The 26,714-nt window shown below is 38.2% G+C and overlaps 1 protein-coding gene across 3 annotated transcripts in view; it reads left to right on the forward strand.

The window, feature by feature from the left end:
- The window catches only part of Frmd3 (FERM domain containing 3), a 174,383-nt gene that overhangs the window by 26,371 nt on the left and 121,298 nt on the right, over positions 1 to 26,714 (forward strand). For 2 of the 3 annotated variants that reach the window (XM_021200071.1, XM_021200070.2), the window contains exon 2: positions 22,501 to 22,605. In XM_021200071.1, the coding sequence (XP_021055730.1) occupies positions 22,501 to 22,605 (105 nt within the window). Of the gene's footprint in view, positions 1 to 6,929; positions 6,994 to 22,500; positions 22,606 to 26,714 lie in introns of those variants that run through there. The other variant, XM_029540286.1, reaches the window with a different exon arrangement.

A 26,714-nucleotide genomic window follows, 5' to 3' on the forward strand; every position in this document is an offset into this window, starting at 1 on the left:
AGAGAGAGAGAGAGAGAGAGAGAGAGAAAGAGAGAGAGAGAGAGAGAGAGAGAGAGAGAGTTCTTATTATGTTGTTGTCTTGACTTTACTAAAACTTATCAGGCTGCCCTAGAATTTGCAAAGATCTTTCTGGCTCTGTATTTCAAGTACTGGGAATACAGGCGTGGGCTGTCAAATTAAATATATGTTTTGTTCCTTAAACATGGCAACATCTGGGTCCATAGCACTGTCTTCCAGGTACTTTCCCTAAGGCAGTCTATGTGCATCTGGAGTCTCAGGCTTGTAGATATGCCCTGGCTTCCTTTCAAGCATTTCTTTTCTGGAGGATATCTATGGAGTCATACACTGTGTAAGAGGAAAACAGGGCTGATGCAGAGCTGAGTCTTAGAACATTTTATGGCTCTCCCAACTGTGGCAGACAGAAAATACAGAACAAGAAGACTGTTTCTTTTGTTCCCGGTGTGGTTTTTTGACCTACTTAGGATCTGTGCTGTGGTTGTCCATGATAATGGATACTCACATTTGTGCAGAAAACAGTCCTTTCTGAAAATCACAGGACAAGAAGAGGGAAATTACTTATGTTCATTACTAAACACTCAGTTGTATGGTCCTTTTAGGATGGCATCTGTCAATAACAAGCATAGCTAGCTACAGATAGAACTTATTTTATCAATTTAAAAATAGAACTTCCAGGTTGTATCTATTTGGAGTAATATTATGCATACTTATCTATCCCATACTCTGTAGCTTACTTTAGAAAATATATTTGCTTTTCTTTTTTTGGAAAATTCTGTCAGGTTGTTTTCTTGATTCAGGCCTTTTCTTAATATGGTTACTAGTAATTTAGAAAGAATTTTTAGATTTTTTTTTCCTGGCAGTTCCAGCCTCTCTGTGAGTTTGCTTATAGTATCAGAACAGGCAGTGTGTGGGAGGTGAAGCTGAAAGTAGAGGCTGATGCTGAAAAATAAAGCAGTCTTCCCTGTGCCCTCACATGCCCTCCTTGTGTGTTTTTCTCCTACACTGACTTTTGTGTTCTTGAGGATACCCTTATCTTCACTTACTTAGCTTTTGTTCAGTGACATAAACACATATTTAAATATAAAATATGATACCATCTTAATTTCTTGTAGCAATCAATCAATAGGTATAGGACACTGGGCCAAATAAGATGTAGATGTGGCTTCTCCTGTGTATGTGGTGTTTTCTACTTATACAAAAGACTCAGTTCTATGTATCTGGGTTACATGCGTGAGTTTCAGCCAGGTCAGAGTGGGGTAGACTCCATAAGAGAAACTGATACCCAGGAAGATCCAAGTAGCTGTCATAAGCGGTGAGGATCTTAGGAAATTTATACGGGCTAAATGGAACCTTAGTTCAAGAATTTTGGAAATTGAGACTTCCATGATATCACAGAATTGGCATTCATTACAGGATAGAGAGATTACTGGGTCAAATGGCAAGGAAAATCTCAATGAAAACTTTTCAGTAAATGAAAATACTGAGTTACTGCTGGCCATGGTCACGGCCTCTTCAGCTAGCCAAAACCAAACATCTTCTCCTCTACAGATGCAATTTGAATGCACTGAGGATTTGTTTAGCCCACTAATGAAGGAACTAGAAGAATGACCAAATCAGTTCAAAGAAACATAGTAAGCGTACATATTCTGTGAAGGAGAATGATGCTAACACAAGATGTACCAAGGAATAGCTGTGATGGATCTAAGCAAGGTGATTAAATGATAAACTTTGAGGTATTTCTTCTTAGAAACAGAAATTATTTGTGGCTTATAAATCTTCAGTAAGGAAGCATCAAATTTCATAGTAATTATCCTAAAGGGTAGTTAATATGAAGCTTAGTCAAATGTATATTTCTAAAGAATGAGGTAGCCGTTATGTGTCTATGTTGGAAAATGCTTGATGGGTCATTGGGATAAAAATCATCTTATGCCTCATTTTCAAGGTTTGGATATTTTTCTTGACAACATGCTGTGATTATTACAGAAACTGTTCTTGTATCAAACATTAAACCAGCCTTCTGATTTCTCATTTGATATTTACTCATTTTATTAAAATTTTTTCATATACTACTTTCCTCCCCCAACTGCTCCCAGATGATCCCCACTAATCCAACCCTACGATCTTTTTCTCCTCTTTAAAAAAAAAACCAACCAACAAACAAACAATAATAAAAAACAACAGAAAAGAAACATATCCACACCAACCCAAATTCATAAAAAGACAAAATCAGAAACCATCTAGGTTTAAGCCAAATGGGGCACTGAAACAAGGAAGAGGACAAAGGCTCCGATCACTTACCAAGACGCTTTCTCCCTTTGACAACTGTTTATAAAGGAGTAATTCATTTTCTCACTGGGTATATTAACCGTATTTAAGGGTGGGCCTCATGTTCCATAATAGATACTCAACACAAAATGAATTGAATTGTACTTTTTGATTCATATTGCTTTGTTTGGACACAGAATAAACAGTGCCTACCTACCTGGAAATGGCATGGCTATTTTGGAGAAGGGGAAAAAATCTGTCTTTCTTTCTTTCTTTTTTTCTTTCCTTCTTTCTTTCTTTCCTTCTTTCTTTGTTTTTGTTTGTTTTGTCTAGTACCAGGGCAATTTGAATAGATCATATGAATGTCAAAAATTACTATTTTATAAACCATATTTTTAATTAAGAAACTCACATCTTTTCATTGCCATTTGAAACAAAGTTTTTCTTCTGAATGAGTTGGTCTAGTTTTCATATACCCTCCTCCATCCAACAAATCTTATTAATTTATATTATACTAGAGAAAACAGTGATTAGCCTGTACATGTTCCTACTTACTAAATATCTAAGTATAGTGAAGCCCTTTGAGTCTTTTGTCATTCCTGCTGTGAAGATAGTTCTGTCAATACTTAGTTTAACTAGGAATCAATCCCCAGTGCCACAGACCAACAAGTAGTTTTGTCTCAAGCCAGATTCTAGAGATTTTTGAGCAAATAATCCATTCGTTCCCTGTATATTATGGTCTCAGTGTAGTCATTTTGATTTCTTGTTAAGCTATCTAGACACACAACAAATCCACCTAAAGCATAGATGTTTAAAAACTTACCTTGCTAACAGTGATGCTCATGGTTTCATGGTTTCAGGAAAGACTTATTTCCTCCATGACTCTACAGTAAGACTATTGTCAATACGATAATTTTGTCCTAGACTCCTGGGCCTTCTCATTAACTTTTCGGTTTGCATTAGATTAACATCTGACTTTAAAGAGGCACAAACTTGTTTTGTACAAAAACTACTTGAATTCCTCAGAATCTGACATTTCCATATAGACTAGACCAGAAGCTTTTCAGGCTAGATCTTCACTTAGAAGGCTCTGAAGAAATAGTGGAAGTCCCTATGTGTATCACTGTTTCCCTAACATCTCTTTAGGTAGCTATAGAACTGTGAAGCTCTGAATAAGCGATCTTAACTAAGAAATTCCGATGTTAGCATTTCAGTTGAATTATGTTAATGTGTTCGAAGGAGAAGCTGTAGCCTTCTGACCATATTTTATAGCTTATCTTCTCCCACACCTACTCCTTACTTCCCCACTGAAAACTATAAAAATTTCTACATTGTAAGTCTATGACATTGGGGGAGAATAATTCATTATCATTATTTTATTTAATATTGGTTTTGATGATAGGACAGAGGCATAGCTCAATATATTGCTGACAGTCATCTTGAGAGTTTTATTTACTCTTAGAAATCCCCCATTTAGGTAAAATCAGGACTTCTTACTTCCAAGAAGAAAAGAAATGAGCCTCTATCAAATATATCTGGAGATTTATTTAGAGATACTTTTTAACTTTAATGTTAAGAATAAAAGTGAACTGAAAGACATTCTGGGAAAGAATAAGACATCCAAGCATGAGTATAGGTTTCACAAGGGACAGTCACAGTTATATTGCTCTATAATCAGTGTAATATAATATAACTTTTGTGGCACTCAAAGTTGCTAAGAGCACCTCCTCTTTTCTTTCTATCATTGCCCAATACCTGTAGTATGTAAGATAACTATAGTTTATAAAGGACAATGTCTAGGTTTAGGAAGGAGGTGGAAATCTTTGAGATTACATAGCATTTGGCCCTGGGAAGCAGAGTTCTTTGGTTGTCTTTAACATCTCTGATATACTTTTCTAACGTCTCATAGCTGGCATTATCGTTGAGCACACAGACTTTGACAATGTGGCTTAAGGTAACTACTACCAAGCCCTTTATTAATATACTTCTTTCATGTAGAACCCCTTCATTTGTTAGCCGTCTGCAGTGTTTAAAAATAATCATTTTATTAAAAAGATTCCTCTCATATTATGTTTTATATTCTTGTTATATTGAACTTGCCAACAAATACTTCATTAGGCTTTGGGTGGGTGTTCTCTGACCTTTGCTTTGAATATTTCTCTTTCTGGCCTTTGAATTCCCAGAAGCCTTGGAGAAGTGGGCAGTACTTTCCATGGTGTGGCAGTGGGTTTTACTGTAGTTCACATAGAAAATCTTGGAATGAGAGTGGGCTTCCGGGTAAAAAAGGCAGGCAGACTGTGGGAAGAGAATGACATGAAAGACACATAGTCACATTCTTCCTGGCCTCTGGGTTATCCTCGTGGGTTCTTGCCATGTGGCAGCTCTTCTGTGTTCTCCCAAGATTGATTCCTGAGTGTTGGAGTAGCTCATTGTCAGGGATGATACAAAAGTATTTTATAGGGAAGGAGATTGTAGCCAGTTGGTAAATTAACCAGCTTCTAGTGGAGGGATTAGACATGAGTCAGAAAAGAATTACCCACGTGATTTTAGTTTTAATATTTCACTGATTTATTTGCTTGCTTGTTTATTGTATGAATATACACCATGGCACACATGTGGATGTAAGAGGACGACTTATGGCAGACAATTCTTTCAACTATGTGAGTCTCCGGAATTTAACTGAGGTACTTAAACTTGCCAGCATCTACTTTGCCTGCTGAGCGATGTCACCAGGCTTGTGTGTTTTCTTTCACATGCAACATTTATAACTTTAATACATTCATGTACATACTAAATGATCTATGTAAACACGTGAAGACATATTTCATAGACATTAAAGTTCAAAGTCAGCTCACTGTAGTATTAACTGCTATTCTTCAGACATTGCATGTTTCTGCCCGTTTAAGAAGGAATCTGAGCCCAGCAAACATTTATTGATATTTTCAAATTCTAATGTCTCAGAATAAAGAATGTGCCAAAGGACACATGGATATTGAGCTGGATAGTTTTTATGTCACCATGATACAGGTGGTGTCATCTTGCAAAAGTTAACTTCAGTTGAAGAAATCCCATCTATCATATTATCTGTAGGCAAGTGTAGAGGACATTTTCTTGATTAATAATTGATTCAGGAGGGACAAGCTAACTATGGACAATACCACACTTGGACAGCTGGTTCTTTGTTATATTAAAAATCAGTCTGAGAAACCCATGAGAAGCAAGCCAGTAAACAGTATTCCTCTATGGCGTCTATTTTAGTTCCTACCTCTACGTTTCTACCTTGAGTTAATACCTTTAGTTTGATCAATGGACTCTATACATGTTAGCCAAATAAACCCTTTTCTCCTGAAGTTGCTTGTGGTCAGTATCTCATCATTTCTTATAACTAATCTCAAAACCAGAAATCTATTTTTATGCCTTGTAATATACAGTTGAGGCTTACCTTCCTTCTGAGTTTTTCATTTGGAGTTTTTTTTCAGTATAGTGACTATTTTTTCTGTTAAATTCTACTTTCACATCATGAATTTTTTCCCATTATTTCATCCAGCTATTTTTACAGTCTTCCCTGAGGCATTTATTCATATTGTCCCTGAGGCCCTTGGATATATTCATAATTGCTGTTTTGAATTTCCTTGTCCTGCTTTTTCTATACATATATTTCTTTGTAGTTTGTACCCATGATTGTATGTAACATTTTCCTAACTCTTCTCTGCTAATTAGCAGTGGAAAACCCAAAACAAAACAAGAACAAAAAAACACCTTAAACAAACAAACAGAAAGCCTAGCTTTAAGTGGAGAGGCAATATGATAATTTCAGACTCTAAACAAATTTACAGTCTAGTACCAACATTATGACTGTGATACTGTTAATTTCTCTAAACCTAGGCTGAAAGAGTCTGAAATTAAATTTTTGAAAAGTAGACCTAAATTTCACATCAAGTTCCCATTGCAGGATTGATTAGAAATTTTCATATGTCTCTCCTGATCTTCCTTCTCGACTAGGTATGTGGCGACATGGCTTCCTCCATGTGCATACACATGTGCCAACATACAGACACACAGTGGAGGTGGAATATGCTTGGCCACCAGAATAATTTGTTACATGTATTTAAAAACTAGAAGGCTGGACTCCCCAATTATACCTCCTCCTCATTTCAAGGGATTAGTCATGGACAAAGAAAAACATCTTGATTATACTTGTATCTGTTCTGACAACACAGAACAGGACCAAGGTTGTTTTGTTTTTCAGAAACTAAAAATATGCAGAATGCCTGGTAGCACTTTAGTCATTGCTATCAGCTGTTACAAATCCTTTTTTGTTCATTAAGCCTCCTCTGCCTTTTTTTTACTCTGTGGCAGATGGGAGGTTCCTGGAAAAAGGAAAATATATGCACTCTGCCAGCTTTTTATTCTTGAAGATCATGCTTGTTCTCAGCAAGGCTCCAATGCAGAACCTAACAGGCTTCATGAATACAGAAAGCACTTTGGGTTATTTTGCCTGAAAATAACTGAGGCTGGTTAATATATCAAGTTCAGGAAAGATTTAATTCAGTGGTCAGCTTGTGTATCCCTTGTTTTGAATCAAATAATTTCCTATGGACCACTTATCCTAAAGTCAAATGAAGCTTCTCTGTTTCAGAAATATAGTTGTCTCAACTCGCTGTTCATTACCTATGCTATTTTGAAGTTTGGGATGACTGAGTGTTTGAGGTATGTGGAATATTTATTATTAATTTTTTTAGTTTTCTTTGAGTCTGTGAAATTTCCATGTTCCTGTAGGTCTGAGCTAGTAAATGTTCAGTTCATCTGGGCAATTTTAATTGTAAATTAAAATTCTCTTTGATGAAGATGTTCACTGAGGAAAAAGTGAAGCTCTTCCTTTTAGGATTCCATTTGCAGAAGGCATTCTATATATATATATTGAATATATAGTGAATATATATATTCAAAATGTGCAAAATAAATGAGAGGTTTTTGCAGACGTCTGTGCATATTTCTGATCAGAAGGCTTTGGGTTCATAGATATTACATAAATGAAGATGTCTGGAAATGCCCAAGTTGATGTTATAAACTGAATATCCATTACTTTCAAATAAAATACTTCTAAAGGCTTTGCATATTAAAAAAAAAAAAAAACAAAATGTGCAAAATTAGGTAAAAAGAATCATCTTTTAAAGTGCATGTTTTATTCTTGTTATATCACATACCCACATATACAGATAGAGATATGTAAAGTAAAGCCTTGTAGGCAACAAAGATAAATGTTGCTAATGATACCAGTGGGAGATAACAAGCTACTCCTGTGTGTTCATTCATTCATATTTTTGAGTATTCCTATAATGAAACTATTACTGAGTTGGTTGTCAGTATAATGCATTTCATTTTAACCATGTAGGACAAGGACAAGAGTATTTTCTTGAAGGTAAAGTGCAGAAAATATTCTTTTAACGCACTGTGAAAAAATAATCTCAAGAAATATTAAAACTTGACAGCCAGACTTCCCAATTATCCTGTTAGCTACAGAACATCACTCAGTTTCATACAAGGACAAATAGAAGCAAGAGAGTAAGGCAAATAAGAATAGCTCTGATACTACTATCCATGATTTCTTACCTCTGCCAACCACTGATCTGGGAAATTAGCAACATTTTGGGGCTCCCAAGTGCCCACGTCTTCACTAATAGGCTTAGTTGATGTAGGTGGAGGACCATTCCTGACTAAAGCTTTGGAATAGTTTCTCACTATTTCTTTAGCCTTGGTGTTGCTCATTGATTTCTGAATGCAGTTAGCCAGGCTCCTTGCAAATTTATAAGGAAATTTGGAGAGATGGGCTTGGGGATGAAGGAAAATGCTTTAAAAATGTATATCATTCCTCCACCTAGAGTCCTGGGATGAAGGTAGAACAAAGCCAACAGAGATTTTTAGCTTGGAGTGTTTTTTAGAATGGGTACATCTGTTTTTTTGGTTAAATACCTAATTATGTTTCACTGCACACCAACAACTTGTTTTCTTTTTCAGCAATTTTATCCATAAAAATATTCCATAAATATTTTACCCCATAAATATTCCACTATGTAAAAATTCTGAGAATGTAACTTTAAGACTAATGCAGAGCTCCTTGGGCTAAACATAAGAAAGCAAATGCATAGTATTGTTAACTGACTGACTACTTAGGATATCTAGAAAACAGACACACACACACACACACACACACACACACACACACACACACCTGCCTCTTCTGCCAGCAGTCCACACCTTCCCTGCCTCCTGATCTATGACCACTTGTTGTAAAGGGCTTTCCAACCTTTGCTCTCTAGCCAAAGTTGGAATATGAGAAGGAAACAAGTCAAAGATCACAAAAAACAAAACTGCCCATATTTTGAAGGACGCCTATATAAGAATTGCCGCACTGCAGTTTATGCACACTCATATACTTTATGCAAACAAGAAGGGCAGTAACAGATTCTCCCTGGTCTCTTACATCAAGGGAAGTCTGCATAGGCTACAGGTGCTGATGGGCTTTCCAGGGCTCAGAAAGACAGAGAGAAGGTGTCAATCAGTTCATGCAAACTAAGAAACAGGCCTGGGGGTAACCCTCCCTCAGCCTTCAGTACAGCTCCCCGGAGTTAAATGCTACTCTTCTGGAAGTTGGTAGTTATGACTTTAAAACATTACCTAAGGGTCTAAGGGTCTTCATATGGAGGTCAGTTAAAGTTACCCAATGTCTGTGAGAACACAGGCTACTGAAGAAAATAGACATATTCTGAATGTGACTAAATCTACTGCCTAACTTTCTGAGTTTCATTCTTCTGCTATTCTAGCTTTGTTGTTTCATTTTGTTGTGAGTTTATTGTTAGTTTTTCTTTATTCTCTATACTTTCTTTGCAGTCACTCAAAATGCTCCACAAAACTTCCCGTCACACTCTTTATTTATACACTGCATTTTGGGAACAAAGCCTTTTTCTTCCTGTCACAATTCTGCAGTTGGTACATTAATACACAACTGCAGGCCTAGCATGGTGGCTCAGGCCTTTAATTACAGCACTAGTGAGGCAGGGATCTCTGTGAGCTCAAGGCTAACTTGATCTACAAGAGACTTACAAGATGTCTGGAGCTACACACACACAAAAACAACTTGACTAGATGAACAAAAACAACAACAACAACAACAATAACAACAACAACAACAACAAAATTAGACAACGTCTACAGGATCTGCCCCCATAGCAAAGTGCCCACATCCAGAGGGTAAGGGTCCCATCACCGGACTCCACTAGCAGCTGGTGAACCAGCATGATCAGCTTTCATATTGTTCTGAGATGTTCTGATCTCTGGAACAGAGGCTCACCTCTCTGTTTATTAAATATAACACAACAGATATTATATATAATATGTAATAATAATGAGAAACTTTTCATTTTATATCTTCTAAGAGTCTTACAAAGGAAGAAATGGTTTTTTTGACCATGTTGACCTAGAACACAAAGCCACAGTCATGTGTCATCCATCTATACTCACATTTTGTTCTCAACACTTTTTTGTGAGGTGTTGCTTTTAACACCTCACTGTTTCCAGTAAATGGTCTTATATCTAGTCATCTTAGGCACACATAAGTTTCTCTGCATCAGGGCATGAATGGGCAACAAAGAGAAATAGGGGGCATGGGTATAAACTCAAGCCAAGCATCCAGCTTAATTTCTAAGTTAATTATATCAGGAATACAAATTTAAGTAAGACTGATTACATTCTTATCATCAAAGATTAATAAATTCTGAACAGTTTGAATACACAGAATGACACATAAAGTTTTAGCTAATTCTTATAGTTAGTTTTTTATTAGATATTTTCTTTATTTACATTTCAAATGCTATCCTGAAAGTTCCCTATACCCTCCCCCTACCCCTGCTCCCCTACCCACCCACTACTTGGCCCTGGCGTTCCCCTCTGCTGGGTCATATAAAGTTTGCAAGACCAAGAGGCCTCTCTTCCCAATGATGGCCGATTAGGTCATCTTCTGCTACATATGCAGCTAGAGACACGAGCTCAGGGGGTACTGGTTAGTTCATATTGTTGTTCCACCTACAGGGTTGCAGCCCCCTTCAGCTCCTTGGGTACTTTCTCTAGCTCCTCCATTGGGGGCCCTGTGTTCCATCCAATAGCTGACTGTGAGCATCCACTTCTGTGTTTGCCAGGCACTGGCNTAGCCTCACAAGAGGCCGCTATATCAGGTTCCGTTCAGCAGAATCTTGCAGCAGAATCAAAGATTAATAAATTCTGAACAGTTTGAATGCACAGAATAACACATAAAGTTTCAGCTAATTCTTATAGTTAGTCTTTACAACAGCAGTCAGCAGCCAGTTTGTTAGAACAGTTTCCTAACCCCAAAGTATCATGGTGTTTTGTTGACAAAACAGAACATGCTAGGAAATTTGTTGCAGCAAATTTACCATCAGTTTGGCTGGTCCCTTTGTCACTTATACCTGTGTGTTATTCCAACCTGGTTGGTTACTAATCAACTGTCTTTGGCTTGAGGCTATCTTTCATTGTTTGCCCTGAGTGAGAAATTTGAGTACAATAAGCAGAAAAGCACATTTGCATTAGCTTCAATAATAGATGGACATCATGACATCTATTTACATTCATATTAGTAGTTTAACAATTGGAATACAAAGTCTTCAATTCTCTGGACATTAGGTTCTAGCCAATGTGTTTCACACTGTGGCAGTAGTTATAGGCTGTATGTCCTTGTCTATTACTTAGAGGTAAGAGAAAGTCTTTTCTTGAAACTCTCTCAGAAAGCAAACAGAAACTATACTAATATCTCTAATAAGTGGCTTCATATACTATATTGTATGTGCTTTCTTGAAACAGTCAGACAAGAGAAGAAGAATTATCTTTAGATCAGTCTAGCCTGTGCCCTGGAGATTGGGATGGGTCCTAGTTCTTTTAGACTATAATGTGAGTTTGCATATCAGTAATCATGCGCATAATTGCACAATATTGGGATGCCATTAGCAGAGATGTAGGAGTATTGGGATCCTCGGCAGTCATCCAATGACTTCCTTATATTATACTTAGCATTTTTTGAAAACACAAAGCTTGCCTTTACTAGATATATTTTGTTTCGTAACCCAGTGTTCATTCTAATCTGTGTCCAAATTCTAATAGCTACCATGGGATAAATATTAACTAAATCAGTGGATCATTAGGAGATTAAAGGTGTCGTCTGTGAAAGCTGTTCATGACATACAATGTTTAATTATATAAGTGCAGTTTTCTATTATTGTGTTTTTACCTTCATTCCTGATGGTAACTTCCAAACCTTTAGCTTTAGCTTAGAATCATCCTTTCGAGTAGTGTCTCTTTTTAACTTAACCAGCATTTCAAAAGTTTCAAAATATCTTAAGTTAGAGCTTTAGTAATTGAAAATTAAGGTTTTTATTATTTTTGTGAGGGAAAAAAGCCATTGTTGATATAGGACATTTATTTTTCCAGTCTTTTTTTTTTTTTTTGTATCACAGATGTATTATTGTTTTGACTTTGTCACTAATCTAGGGAATTAAAGTAAATACATTATCAGCAACTGGCTGTTATCAAACTCTTTTTCTGTTCACCCCTCCTCCCTTATAAGGGACAATTCTAGGAGGGAAATAATACTCTAAGCAACCTTTTTGAACACAAAATGACCCATAACACTGTTTCCAGTGTTCCACAAATTATCTTTAAGTTTATTCTTAATTTTAGTAATAATGGCATATCACTTGTGCTTTGCCATTTCTAAGATGTTTCACAGTTTCAAACCACAGGGATTTAAGGCCCCTGGGTTTATAAATAATTGCTTACTATATTTCCTTCACTGTTTCTCACTAATTACTATCCCAGTGTATGATTGGTGTTTACCAAATATGTAAATGAGCCTTAAAATAACCTGTTGGGTGTAGATCTGGAAATTATTATAATTGCTACCCATTTACCCAGTAAAAACTTAGCTTCAAGATTTCATGATTTGCTAAAGGCCTCTCAGCCGATAAGTAGCAAAAGCAAGACTTGACTGAAGTAGTTTGTTCTGTATGTCTGTTTGTTTTTGATGTATTGTTTGGAATGGTGAAGTGACATGTAATTTTTTGAGAAATAATCTAGTTTGTGTTCTCAAGAATCAGCTTCTTTGAGGCATGAGGAAGTAAAACTGATCCCATGAGAGAATAACAAGTTCAGTAGTCAATCTGTGTTTAATAGGAGTTCCTGCTTACTCTAGACCATGTGATACCCTTCAAACAAGGACCATGGTATCATAAGTAAATCTCTTCCTATTACATCATACTGTAATTGTTTTGTAATGATTCAAAAGCGTCTGCCTCCTGAGTGCTAAGATTACAGGGAATTGCCACCACTCTTGAGTATAGTTTTTATTTACTGAACATCTGCTTGTTACCAATCCTTAAATTTATTATTACAATTATTATTTGACTTCTGAATCAGAGACTTTGTATATAATATAATCTATCCTAGAGCTATGTAGTTTCTGATATTTCACTATGTAGCCCATGTTGAGCTAGAATTTATAATCCTCTTGTGTAGAGTAATTTTAATCCAGTAATATGGCTACACTGACAAGGGATCACATATGATACAGATAGAATGCACACAAGCCATATACTTTTTATCCCAGAGAATATGTCTACTTGATGGGCAGACAAAATAATGAATCAGAGAAAGATTTGACAGAATGAGTCAGAGATAGGATATGCACAACTCTCATGAGTGCAGACAGGAAAGAGAAGCTACATGAAGAGCAGTGATGGAGAGAGAATTCAATTCAGTTCTGCGCAATTCAGTTCAGAGAGTTAAGGTCAGTGCAGTTGAGTACAATTCAGAGCAGAAGAGTTGAGTTCAGAGGTAGTCTTTCTAAGCAGAGCAATGCAATCAGAAGTCAAGAGAAGACAGTGTGAGTTAGTCAGCTTGGAGAGGAGCTTGTGCCAGAACAGCTGAGTTGTCTCAGAGGCTGAAACGTTCTAAGCCAACATTATTAGCAGATGGAAGGTACAGAAACTAGAAGCTTCCAGGCTTAGATCCTAGCAATAAGGAGAAGGAAACCCTATGGGTGCAGGCCTAGATACATAGTATCACAGCTTGGGCCCAGCTCTCATCAACAGCATCCCATCATCTGAGAAAATAAAGCCAACATTTACATTTACACTATTGCCTAAGCATCTGCCTCTGAACCACTGGGATTACAGGTAAACCCACCATGGCTAACAAACATCTTTAAAATTACCAGAAAATAGGGAATAACTTACCAAACAGAATGGGTAATAGAAATTCTGAGAAACTACATGATATTTTCCTTCTTTCAAAATGATTATCAAAAGAATCCAACTGGAATATTATTGCCATGTTAGAATGGTCTAGAAAGGAGAGCTAATTCATGGGCAGCAATTCTAAGATATGTGAGATGTCCAATCACATACCATTGGCCGTTGAGCTGTTATTTACCACCCTTGGACTACAGAAAAGGATTATGTTTGGCATTCTGGTGCAAGGGCAACAGAATTAGGCCTTTCATTAACAAAAGTTTCCTGTTTCTCTGCTCAAACACATAGTCATTTATACAAAACTAATTAAATGGCATTTCAATACCACACAGATAAAATTCTGTCCCACTTAGATTTGTTTTTTAAGATACCACAAATTGACACCAGGCAGTGGTGGCGCACACCTTTAATCCCAGCACTTGGGAGGCAGAGACAGGTGGATTTCTGAGTTCGAGGCCAGCCTGGTCTACAGAGTGAGTTCCAGGACAGTCAGAGCTATACAGAGAAACCCTATCTCGAAAAACAAACAAACAAACAAACAAAAGATACCACAAATTGGTGACACTGGCCTTGGAAACCAGTGAGGCCTCCCACCTCCTGGTATGTATGGAAGGGTACCACTAATATGAGCAAATATGTGGTGTAAAGATGGAAAAGATAAAAAACAAAAAAAAAACAGAGTGAAACATGCATTGAGGAGAGAAGGAGGATCAGGCTGATGTGAGTGGCCTCTGCTGCCAACTTAGGCCAATGTGATATCTATATCGATGTTACCATAGAGGGCTATGCCTGGCTTCAAGGTCTTACTGCACCCAGGGGCCATGTTCATGGTTTATTCTGCCACCAGAAACCATGCAGAAACCCATGATCCATCCTCCCAATAATGGTTTAAAAAAAAAAAGAAAACAAGGAAGTTACTTTTTGTCATTTTTTATTAGATATTTTATTTATTTACATTTCAAATATCTCCTTTCCTGATTTCCCCTCCCAAAACCCCCTATCTCTTCCCCCCACCCCTGCTCACCAACCCACCCACCCCTGCTTCTTGACCCTGGAATTCCCCTATACTGGGGCATCAAGCCTTCACAGGACCAAGGGCTTCTCCTCCCTTTGATGTCCAACAAGCACATCCTCTGCTACATATGCAGCTGGAGCCATGGGTCCCTCCATATGTACTCTTTGGTTGGTGATTTAGTCCCTGGGAGCTCTGGGTGGTCTGGTTGGTTCATATTGTTGTTCCTCCTATGGGACTGCAAACCCCTTCAGCTCCTTTACTCCTTTCTCTAACTCCTCCATTGAGGACTCTGTGCTCAGTCCAGTGGTTGGCTGTGAGCAACCTCCTCTATATTTGTCAGGCTCTGGCAGAGCCTCTCAGGAGACAGCCGTGTCAGGCTCTTGCTTACTTCTTACTTCTGCACTGATGATTTCAGAAACATAGTTGAGAAAAAGGGACATGGAAGGCTTCTGTGATGATGTCTACACACTCCCCTAAAAAAATATATAAAAAAAATAGCAGCCCAAACAGTAAGCTATCAAAGAGAATTCTTTAAAAAGTGTAATAAGGATGCTGAGTTAGCTTTCCACAATTGATGGTTTCTGGCAGGAGTGCAGGAAGGGAAGGACTCAGTTCTATTTAAGGGGCAAGCCAGTAAGAGTTTGACTATGTTCCTGTGACTATACAGATAACACAAATTGAACTTGTTTCATTTTCCTTAAATTTAAACTTAATTTTTTTAACTTATTTTAGTGGGGGGAGGTTATTAGCATTCAGGCAGTTCTGCTTGCCTGCCCTCAGGGATTTAGCAATTACTTACATCATGACCTGCCACACCCACCAAATTCTCTAGGGATGTGCAGACAAATAAAAGGGCTGCCCAGCACCCTAGCTCTCCCTGCTTCCAGTGTTTTCTCCCCCTTTCTGTCCTACCCACCCTCATGCCTCTGACTCGCTCTATCTGCCTTTCTACATGTCCACTGGTCTGCTTCTACCCTTTCCCAGGTACTCACTCCTATCCACTCCCCCAATAAGCCCCCTTTATACCAGATCTGTTACACAACATAACTACTCAGGTGGCATACACCACCAGGGTCCACATTTTATTTTATAACAAAAGTCTCAAGGAAATCAGGATATGGACATGGAAGGAGTGGGAAATGAGTATGAACAAGGTGTGCAATGTAAAATTCAGAAAGAATCAATAAAAATACCATATTGAGAAAAAGATACCCAAAGTTACTCTAAGTTGTTACCCCCCCCACACACACACACACTCAATGCAAGTTACAGATCTGCATATATACACAGACAACTGTGCCACCAATCAGGGAGAGAATGTGGAAAAAGCACCCAGTTCATTCACAGTGAGGCTTCTGAATTAAAGTTCCTCACATGAAACCAAATATGGTGCCACTTTGGATCAGAACAAACATTTTCTGGAATAGGTTCTACAATGGTTTTCCCCATCTGTTGTGAAGCAATCACAATAGAAAACACATTAAAAATCGATGTCTAATCTTACTGAGGAATATAAAAAGCAATTTGTATTACAACATAGACCATGGGAAACCCATATAATAGCATTGCTTAAAGATTGTTTTAAACAATATTTCACTTGTATTTATATTGTTTTGGTACAATATAAGTCTCTTAAGGATCTTCATTCCCACTGGTCTGATCTGCTTTTATAGAAATTACTTCATTAGGTTATATGCCCCAGTATAGGGGAATGCCAGGGCTAGGAAGTGGGAGTGGGTGGGTTGGTGAGCAGGGGGAGGGTGTTTTCGGAGGGGAAACTAGGAAAGACAATAATATTTGAAATGTAAATAAATAAAATATCTAATAAAAAAGTAAAGAAAATGTCTAATAAAAATACAAAAATAAATTACTTTATTTAAACTATGTATATTTAAATTATGTATATTTATGAACTGACTTATGTGCATTATATGTACATTTGGCAGTAAGTATTATTATAGCTTATTATGATTTTTTCAAACATTCTTACTGTTTTTTACCCTAATCTCACCTTTTTCTGTATTTATCTATCTCCCCTTCCATATTTAGATTCCCCCACCCATTTATCCCACTTCCCCCATCAAACCACTTGTACCCTGCTAGTCCCCTTTTTACTACTCATCTATCTTCCCTCCCAGCAATGGTTCATTTTTATTTACCTTGTTTTTGTGGTTACTCCAGAGTATGTATTCACATGTGAAGACCTTGAATTCTAAATCTCAGGTGAAAATAACCTGAAACACTTGTATTTCCAGGTCTGGGTTATATCATTTAATACCTCACTCAATAGTTTCCTGATTTCAGTAGGATTGCTTTAAGTTTCCCTCCATTTAGGTTGGTGTTAGCATATATGTATAGGCTTAAATTTTTCAAAGTCTACTTTCAAGAAGGGTTTTTTTAATGTTTTAACCTCCCTTCTAGCCCACCACCCACCAGAGGTAGTGGAAAACAAAGATCACTAAGACAGAGAGGAAGTGAATCTGTTTAGAAGTAGGACTTTGAAACAAATTTAATCTGCGTTGTCAGGATATCAGTAGTTCAGTTAACATGAATCAGCAGCAGCAGCTTGATCCACTTGAAAACACCATAAGGATACCAGCATTCCAGTTCAGTAGTGTCAGGATAGCGAACACGACTCGGCAGTGGTGGCACAACCCAGCAGAAACAGCCAGCTTCAGTCAAATAAGCAGGAGCAACCAGGACTAGCAGGAACTCCATGAGAGCTTCTCTGCTGTGCCCCTCTCAACAAAGTAAAGATCAACAAAGACAAAGACAAGAGACCAACGAAGCATTGCAAAAGTAGCTATGCAAGCTCCCTCCCCCATCACTGTCTGAGGAGTCCTATTAATATGTTATACAAACATCACACGCCCTACCTCAGCAAAACCCCACATGAGTCTGTCTTGGCAAAACTCATTGTGAGTTTGGATCAGCTGACGTATCCAGAAATCTCCCCTTCACTCTGCCAATCAGCCCATGTCTGCAGAAGTGGCAAGAAGCCACTAGAACACCATCAGAAGTTTTCTGTTGGGTTTCTTTCTATGAAGTTACAATCAATGATGGCCATTAAGGAATGGCAAGGCATACCAATACAATCCCACATCATCCACTGTCTGTTGGATTATGTTCATATTCCTTGTTAACATCATGCATCCTTTCACATGTTTGCTTTAGCAAAACATCCTTTTACCTGTGTCTGCTTCAGGAAAACATTCTTAAGGTCTGCTTTGGCAAAACCTCCTTTTACCTGTGTGCCCCAGCAAAACATCATTTTTCATAACTGTCTTTCCAGAGAAACAAGAAGTTTCCATTTCAATATTGTTCATATTATGTTGAACTGTGTTACCTCTAGTCACCTCTCAAGGACTTTTCTCAGGAAAGCATGTTGCATTTTCTCAAAGGTTTTTTTTTTCCTGCATAAGTCCATTTATGCAGTGTATTGATGCATTCATGGTAACCCACTCCTGAATTTCAGGGATAAAGACAATTTGTTCATCGTAAATAATCTTTTTTATTTATGTCTCTACTTGGAAAGCAAATATTTTATGAATAATCTATGTTCATCAGGAATATTAGTCTATAGTATAACATTTGTTGTATCTTTATCAGGTTTTTATATTACACTTCTATAAACTTCTGACTTAATAGAAGGCTTTTGTGAGTTTTCCTCTCCCTCTCCCTCTCCCTCTCCCTCTTCTTTTCCCTCTCCCTCTCCCTCTCCCTCTTCCTTCCCTTCTCCCTCTTCCTCTCCCTCCTCATCTCCCTGACTATCCCCCTTACCTTTTCTCTTCCCCTCCTTCTCCCTTTCTTTTTCCCCACAGGAGTGGCTGTAGATCTTCTTTGAAAGTCTGGTAGAATTCTTCTGTAAAACCATCTGTACCTAAGGCTTGTTTGGTAGCTGGAATAATTTTTAATTACTGTTTCAATCTCTAGATTTGTTATAGGTCTGTTTAAGTTATGTGCTTCTTGGTTTCATTGTAGTGATTTGGCTGAATTTAAAAATGTATTCTCCTTTATTTCTTTTCTAGCTTACAGGTTTATAAGGTATTTCATGCTAGTATTCTGAGTTCTTTTTTGTCTTTTCCTATTTATTTCTGATTCCGATCATTTAGTTCCTGTCTTTTGTTCTTTCAGTTAGCTCCTCCAAAAGTCTGTTAATCTTAAAGAGATAGATTATAGATTCATTGATTCTTTGTTAGGTTTTTTTTTCTATTTCACTAACTTCTACCCAATTTTTTATTAGATTATTTCCTTTATTTACATTTCAAATGTTATCCCCTTTCCTAGTTTCCCCTCCAAAAATTCCCTATCACCTCTCCCCTCCCGCTGCTCCCCAACCCAACCACTCCAATTCCCAGTCCTGGCATTCCCCTATACTTGGGCATAGGGCCTTCACAGAACCTAGGGCCTCATCTCTGATTGATGACTGACTAGGCCATCCACTGCTACATATACTGCTAGAGCCACAAGTTCCTCCATGTGTTTTCTTTGATTGGTGGTTTAGTTCCAAGGAGCTCTGGGGGTACTGGTTAGTTCATATTGAGGTTCCTACTATGGGGCTTCAGACCCCTTCAGCTCTTTGGGTACTTTCTCTAGATCCTTCATTGGGGACCTTGTGCTCTGTTCAATGGATGATTCTGAGCATCCACTTCTGTTTATGCCAGGCGCTGGCAGAGATCCTGAGGAGACAGTTATATCAGGCTCCTGTCAGCAGGCTCTTGTTGGCATCTGCCATAGTGTCTCGGTTTCGTGACTGTTTATGGGATGGATCCCCAAGTGGGGCAGTCTCTGGGTAATCATTCCTTCAGTTTCTGCTCCAAACTTTGTCTCTGCAACTACTTCCATGGGTATTTTGTTCCCCCTTCTAAGGATTCTGAGCTTCTGGGCTAATATCCACTTATCAGTGAGTGCGTATCATGTGTGTTCTTTTGTGATTGGGATACCTCACTCAAGATGATATCCTCCAGATCCATCCATTTGTCTAAGAATTTCTTAAATTCATTGTTTTTAATTGCTGAGTAGTACTCCATTGTNTAAATGTACCACATTTTCTGTATCCATTCCTCTGTTGAGGGACATCTGTGTTCTTTCCAGATTCTGGCTATTATAAATAAGGCTGAAAAGAACATAGTGGAGCACGATCTTCTGGGTATATGCCTAGTAGAGGAATTGCTGGATCTTCTGGTAGAACTTTGTCTAATTTTCTAAGGAACCGCCAAACTGATTGCCAGAGTGATTGTACCAGTTTGCAGTCCCATGAGCAATGGAGGAGTGTTCCTCTTTTTCCACATTCTCACCAGCATCTGCTGTCACCTGAATTTTTGATCTTAGCCATTCTGACTGATATGAGGTAGAATCTCAGGGTTGCTTTGATTTGCATTTCCTGATGACTAAGGGTGTTGAACATTTTCTTAGCCATTCAGAATTCCTCAGTTGAGATTCTTTGTTTAGCTCTGTACCCCATTTTTTAATAGGGCTACTTGATTTTCTGGAGTCCAACTTCTTGAGTTCTTTGTATATATTGGGTATTAATCTCCTATCTGATTTAAGATTGGTAAAAATCCTTTACCAATCTGTTGGTTGCCTTTTTGTCTTATTGACATTGTCTTTTCCCTTACAGAAGCTTTGCAATTTTATGAGGTCCCATTTGTCAATTCTTGATCTTACAGCACAAACCATTGGTGTTCAGTTCAGGAATTTTTCCCCTGTGCCCATATCTTCCAGGCTCTTCCCCACTTTCTCCTCTATAAGTTTCAGTGTCTCTGCTTTATGTGGAGTTCCTTGATCCACTTAGACTTGACCTTAGTACAAGGAGATAAAAATAGATCGATTCGCATTCTTCTACATGATAACCACCAGTTGGGCCAGCACCATTTGTTGAAAATGCTGTCTTTTTTCCACTGGATGGTTTTTACTCCCTTGTCAAAGATCAAGTGGCCATAGGTTTATGGGTTCATTTCTGGGTCTTCAATTCTATTCCATTGATCGACCTGTCTATCACTGTACCAGTACCATGCAGTTTTTATCACAATTGCTCTGTAGTACAGCTTGAGGTCAGGCATGGTGATTCCACCAGTTCTTTTATTTTTGAGAATAAATTTTGCTATCCTAGGTTTTTTGTTATTTCAGATGAATTTGAAAATTGCCCTTTCTAACTCAGTGAAGAATTGAGTTGGAATTTTGATGGGGATTGCATTGAAACTGTAGATTGCTTTTGGCAAGATGGTCCTTTTTTAATATATTAATCCTCCCAATCCATGAGGATTGGAGATCTTTCCATCTTTTGAGATCTTCTTTGATTTCTTTCTTCAGAAACTTGAAGTTCTTATCATAGAGATCTTTCACTTTCTTAGAGTCACACCAAGGTATTTTATATTATATTTATAACATTTATAATTTAATAAATATTTATAATATGTATTAATATTTAAATTATTTTTATTATCTAATATATATGTATATATATATATACATATATATATGTATATATATATATATGCTTTATCTGTCTTGGTATCACATTTATCCCTCTGTCAGAAAAGGCCAATGATACCAAAGAGGACAATGGATTGCTTGGACTGAAACCACAGATACTAATGAGCTACCATGTGGGTGCTGAGAACCAACTCTGGGTCCTTTACATGAGCAACAAACAATCTATCTTTTATTGCTGGAAGAATAAAGGAATGTGCCTTGACAGTCACATTAATTGAAGCATACCCTATCTTGATTTATTATTCTTCTAAATCCAATACATTGATTTTCATAACATTACTAGTGAAAGCTAGGATATTCTGATGCCTTTCACTGCGTATCCGTCCCTTTCAAACCATGAGCAGTCTTAAAATATTCCAGAAGACTATGTGGTTGGGCAGAAAGCCATATTCCAAATCCAAGTACTGTGACTGAGATTATGACTTAATCCATGCACGCTGAGTGACCTTAAACAAGTCAATGAATTCTTTTGTTGCTCAGCTGTCTCAGAAACCTGAGTCAGCAAAAAAACTGAGACCATTTAGAGTAAAATGTCAAAGGCACTGTAAATTTGCACATTGTAGGTTCCCATATGGTAGTGAAGTGTGAAATGGTTTCTCAGTTGTAAATATCATAAAGAAAGTTAAATTACCCATGATGGAATGAAACAGAACACGCAAGAGCACATTGTACCAATGCAGGGCATTGCTGTGTAGCCTATGTATTCCACTTTTGGGTATTCTTGTGATTTTAAGTGTGTGTTTATGTGTGCACATGTGCAAGCACACACATGCATTTTTGTTGGCTTACTCTGTGGTTTGCATGCCAAATGTCTCCTATCGGCTACTGGGTTTGAACATTTGCTCTCCAGATAGTAGTGCTATTTTGAAAGTTTGTGAAACATTTAGGATTTGGGATTTCACTGGCAGAAGTAGATTTCTGTGTGCGGAATTTGAGGTGGTTTTAGTGTATTTGTTTTCTATGTCTGATTTTGATTTTGTTATTGTTGTTGTTGGTGGTGTGTTTTCCTGGTTATGTTTTATTTCACCCTTCCATTTACTCACCTGCTGGCTTGTATACAAGCAGTCTCACACTTCCATTTTCAAGCCTTCCTTGCCAGAATGCACTGTATCCTACACAACCGTGATGAATAATAAGCCTTTTCTAATTTAAGTTGCTTCTTGTCACTTCCGTGGTCACAACAACCTAAAAGTGACTAAGCTGCTCACTTCCTAAAATTTGTTGTTTGCTGAAGTTGTAACTAGTGATATTGGAAACATTTATGCCAATATTTGAAGTAACCAAATCCATTGTTCTAAACACAGATCCAGCTGGGTAAGTAAGGCCAACTGGGAACAGACTGGGAATGTGCTTGTGAGTCCTAGCTATAACTTAAATATGCTTCCTTTACAGAGGGAAACGAAAGGGCAGTTTCTCATTGAATACATCTGCAACTACTATAGCTTGCTGGAAAAGGACTACTTTGGAATTCGCTATGTGGACCCAGAGAAGCAAAGGGTAAGAACACATCTTGATCTTCAACCCATGGGCTTAAGGGAAAGCCCAGAATGCTAGGCACTGTGGGATCCTTTCCAGAAACCTTCTGGTGCCTTTAGTCTAATGGATTATTGGCCTGAGAAATAAAGCAGCTGGTGGGTGTTTAACTGGAAGGAATAGGAACATGAAAAAGTCTTTCGGAAAGCTGGGTTCACGTGAAGAAAAGTGGGAATGGCCCCATGCTCTTTGAATTTAAACTTCTCAGAGTAGTTGCATAGAATCCAATTATAAAGAAACACAACCGCCAGGCATGGTGGCGCACGCCTTTAATCCCAGCACTTGGGAGGAAGAGACAGGTGGATTTCTGAGTTCAAAGCCAGCCTGGTCTACAAAGTGAGTTCCAGGACAGCCGGGGCTATACAGAGAATCCCCCTCCCCCCCCCCAAAAAAAAAGAAAGAAAGAAAGAAAGNNAGGGAGGGAGGGAGGGAGGGAGGGAGGAAGGAAGACAACCACCATCATAAGAACCTACTGGCAGAGGTAGGGGGTAAACTTGGTAGAAGTTGGGTGTTTTTATGGCATGATGAACATATTTAGAGTCTGGCATAGATGAGGCTTATTCAATACAATCAATTGTAAATATTTTGTGGGTCAATATGAAGTAATATAAAATGTACTTTTAAAAATGGTTCATTTCATGTTATTTGGAAGAAACTTTTGGGAAGATGGTGAATCTCTCTTTGGAAGCAGGCAAGAGAAGATTGGATGTTTCCTATCAACCATACATGAGTTTATGTGGGTCAGTAGAAACCACAAAGAACTTCCGTTCACACCCCATAGCCTTGCCCAAATAGTAAGCTTAGCTGTCATGAACTGGGTACATATTTATGGATGACAAATAACAACAGAAGACAATGAAATAGAGCATTGGTTGGATGGTGTGTGTGTGTCAGTTTGAGAGGAATGGATGGGCTAACATACACTATTGTCCATGCCTGTAAAGGTTTTGCATACATTTTTCCTGTCTCTTCTTTTATCTGTTTTTTACTTTCCTTTTTTTCCCATATGCACTTCTCTTATGTTACATAGCCAAGGCCCCAAGGTTGACCTTATTATAATACCTGAGTACATTTATTCATTCACCCTTTTAATCTACCATTAACCAAAACGTCTACATTTCTCCCCACTTTTTCCTCTCTATTCTCACCCTTATACATGTCTTCCTCTCAAATAACAAAGAAAATACTAATCATTAGTATCATTAATACAGCTTATATCTGATTCTCTCTGGGTTTCCACTTGTATAAGTAATAACTGAAGTGTTAATATTACAATATTACCAGGGTCTCTTTACTTCTTAAATCAACTTGTACTTTACAAGTGTTGTTTTGCAGTCACCTGCTACTGTATTTTAGGAGCAGGTTAACTACTGGATAGAAAATATTGCAGGTATGAACTAACCAGTACCCCCTGAGCTGTGTCTCTAGCTGCATATGTAGCAGAAGATGGCCTAGTCGGCCATCACTGGGAAGAGAGGCCCCTTGGTCTTGCAAACTTTATATGCCCCAGTACAGGGGAACGCCAGGGCCAAGAAGTGGGAGTGGATGGGTAGGGGAGCAGGGGCGGGGGAAGGGTATAGGGAACTTTCAGGATAGCATTTGAAATGTAAATAAAGAAAATATCTAATAAAAAAAAAGAAAATATTGCACAAAATAGTAATCGACCCACAAAATATTGAAGGAAATAATACTCAGCACACAGGGGACAGACAGGGGATAGAGCTATTTGCCTGGAAAACAAGATTGACAGAAAAAAAGTATCACCACAACCATGTTGTTTTACTCAATATTTATAAGCTGCTGTGACCTCGTATAGGCATATCAGTTGCAATGTTACTGTTGAAAACATTCTTATTTTAATTTGAACCAGGTTCTCAAATTTTCCTTAGGCTGGCCTCAGACTCATCTACATCCTTTTGGCTTTTGCCTCATAGGCTTTAAAATGATAGGCGTGGGGCTCTGTGTCACTGGACCTGCATAGGTTTGATTTGATTTAATGTTCTCATTTCTGTGGTTCAGACTATGAGCCTTTTACATGCTTGACAAGTAGTCGACTACTGAGGACCAACCAAACCTCTTCAAACTGCATAGCTTGTAGACTCAGAAAGATGTGATTTACAAACTTTGCCTCTTCTGGTTAGTAAGCTGTTTGACCCAGCAGATATTTTGCTCGGTACTCTGTTCCAATGCAAACAATCAACAGAATAACTTCTTTTTTTTTTTTTTTTTTTACTTTTAAGAGAATTAGAGTAGGTATATAAATGCTTGACACACGGCATATTTTGACACTGAGTTACATGTTGTTCTCAATGTAAGTCGATGTTATTGCTTTTACAATCGTTATGGTCTGCCTAGGTCCAGGTGAGTAATTAGAGGCATGCATAGTGCCTGCATAACATACAAATATTTGTAACTTCTGTTAAAGGCTACTGTTAACAGTCTTTGATGAGTTATTTATTTACAGAAGCTAACCAATTAAGAGACCTAGGTAAGCTAGAGAAGCAAAGTATAACTACCCCTATTGTGTGGTTAGTAGTGTGTTACCTGTACTTCTTCTCAGCCTCAATGATGGCAAAACATTATGCAATATTATTTCACTATCTTAGTTCCATCATTTTTCTCAGCTAATGAGGGGGAAGATCCTTCTGGAATATATTTTTTAAACAAGTAGCTGAATTTCATAACTCAAAGTTCTATTATTATGGTATCATATGTAAAGTGTATTGGATCTCCCTTCATATTTTTGTACCTCACCCTCTACTCCAAATCTAAGGAAAGAGTCATGGTATTATTCACTGGAGTTATTGCATACTCCAGCCACCAGTGCAACCAAAGAATTAGCCCACACCTAGGTTGGAGATGATTGGTTTATATTCTGGGTACCGGTGCCTCCCCTCAATGGAAGCTAACAAAGCCCTGAGCTTTTTATATAGCAAAACATATAGTAAACCTATTGCTATCTTATTAATAATGGGAAAGTATCTTGTCTGCATCAGAACAATTTGCATTTTGTACAAGCACCTTCAGGAGGACACAGAATGGAATAAACTATTGGGATGGTGGCAGGAAGCCAGGTGGTATTATGTCCCACCACCTGCTCCTGCTATTGAAAGACTGCTTCCTGCTGCTCTCCTCGGATAATTGTTTCCCAGATGCTCATCATTGAGAACAGGAAAGGAATCAAAGATTTAGGGCAGCCCTGAACAGAACAAGATTTACTGTAAGCAGAAGTCTCTGCTTGTGGATTTGATTGCCTAATACATTTTTTAAAGGTTAATAAGGATTAAATATCACTATTTCAGAAGTTGGAGAGACTGCTCAGTGGTTTCAAGTGCTTGCTACCCTTATGGAGAAGCTGAGTTTAATTTTCAGCGTACACATTGGGCAGCTTATACCTGCACACAAGTCCAGCTTGTGGACATCCTAGGCTCTTTTATTGCCTCTGCAGACACCTACACTTATATAAACTTACACACAAGAGACATATGCACACAAACATAATTTAAGTTAAAAAAGAGCTATTTTAAAAATTATATTTTCTTGGCTGCCTTATGGGACACGTACAGATAACTTCTTCTCCTTAGAATTCTTGGTCACTCTCAAGGCCTGAGCTGGTAGGAGAGCCATCTTTGCTCCAGTGCACTGCCTGGGAGAGGGCGGCCTGCAGAAGTGACACCTCTGCTGGGTCAGACTCCATTTCTGGCTCCAGACATCCTGCACTTTTCCCGCCAGAGGAGAGCTGGTAAGAGAGCAATCTTTGCTCCAGTGCGTGGCCGGGGAGAGGGTGGCCTGCAAAAGCGACACAGCTTCTGGAAAAGATCCCTTTTCTGGCTCCAGTCATCCAGGCACCTTTCCCGCCTGAGGAGGGGTGTCCGCCCAGGAGGAGTCTCAAGGCCTGAGCTGGCAGGAGAGCAATCTTTGATCTGGTTCACCTAGGCTCCCCTCTGCACTGGCGAAAGTGTGGACCTCAGAAGCTACACAGCTTTGGGACAGACAGANGCAACCTAACTTCTGGGAAAGACCCTGTTTTGGGCTCCAGAAATTTGGGCACCTTCCTTGCCAGAGGAAAGGTG

The sequence above is a fragment of the Mus pahari genome, chromosome 6 (genome assembly GCF_900095145.1).
Source record: "Mus pahari chromosome 6, PAHARI_EIJ_v1.1, whole genome shotgun sequence".
Classification (NCBI taxonomy): Eukaryota; Metazoa; Chordata; class Mammalia; order Rodentia; family Muridae; genus Mus; species Mus pahari.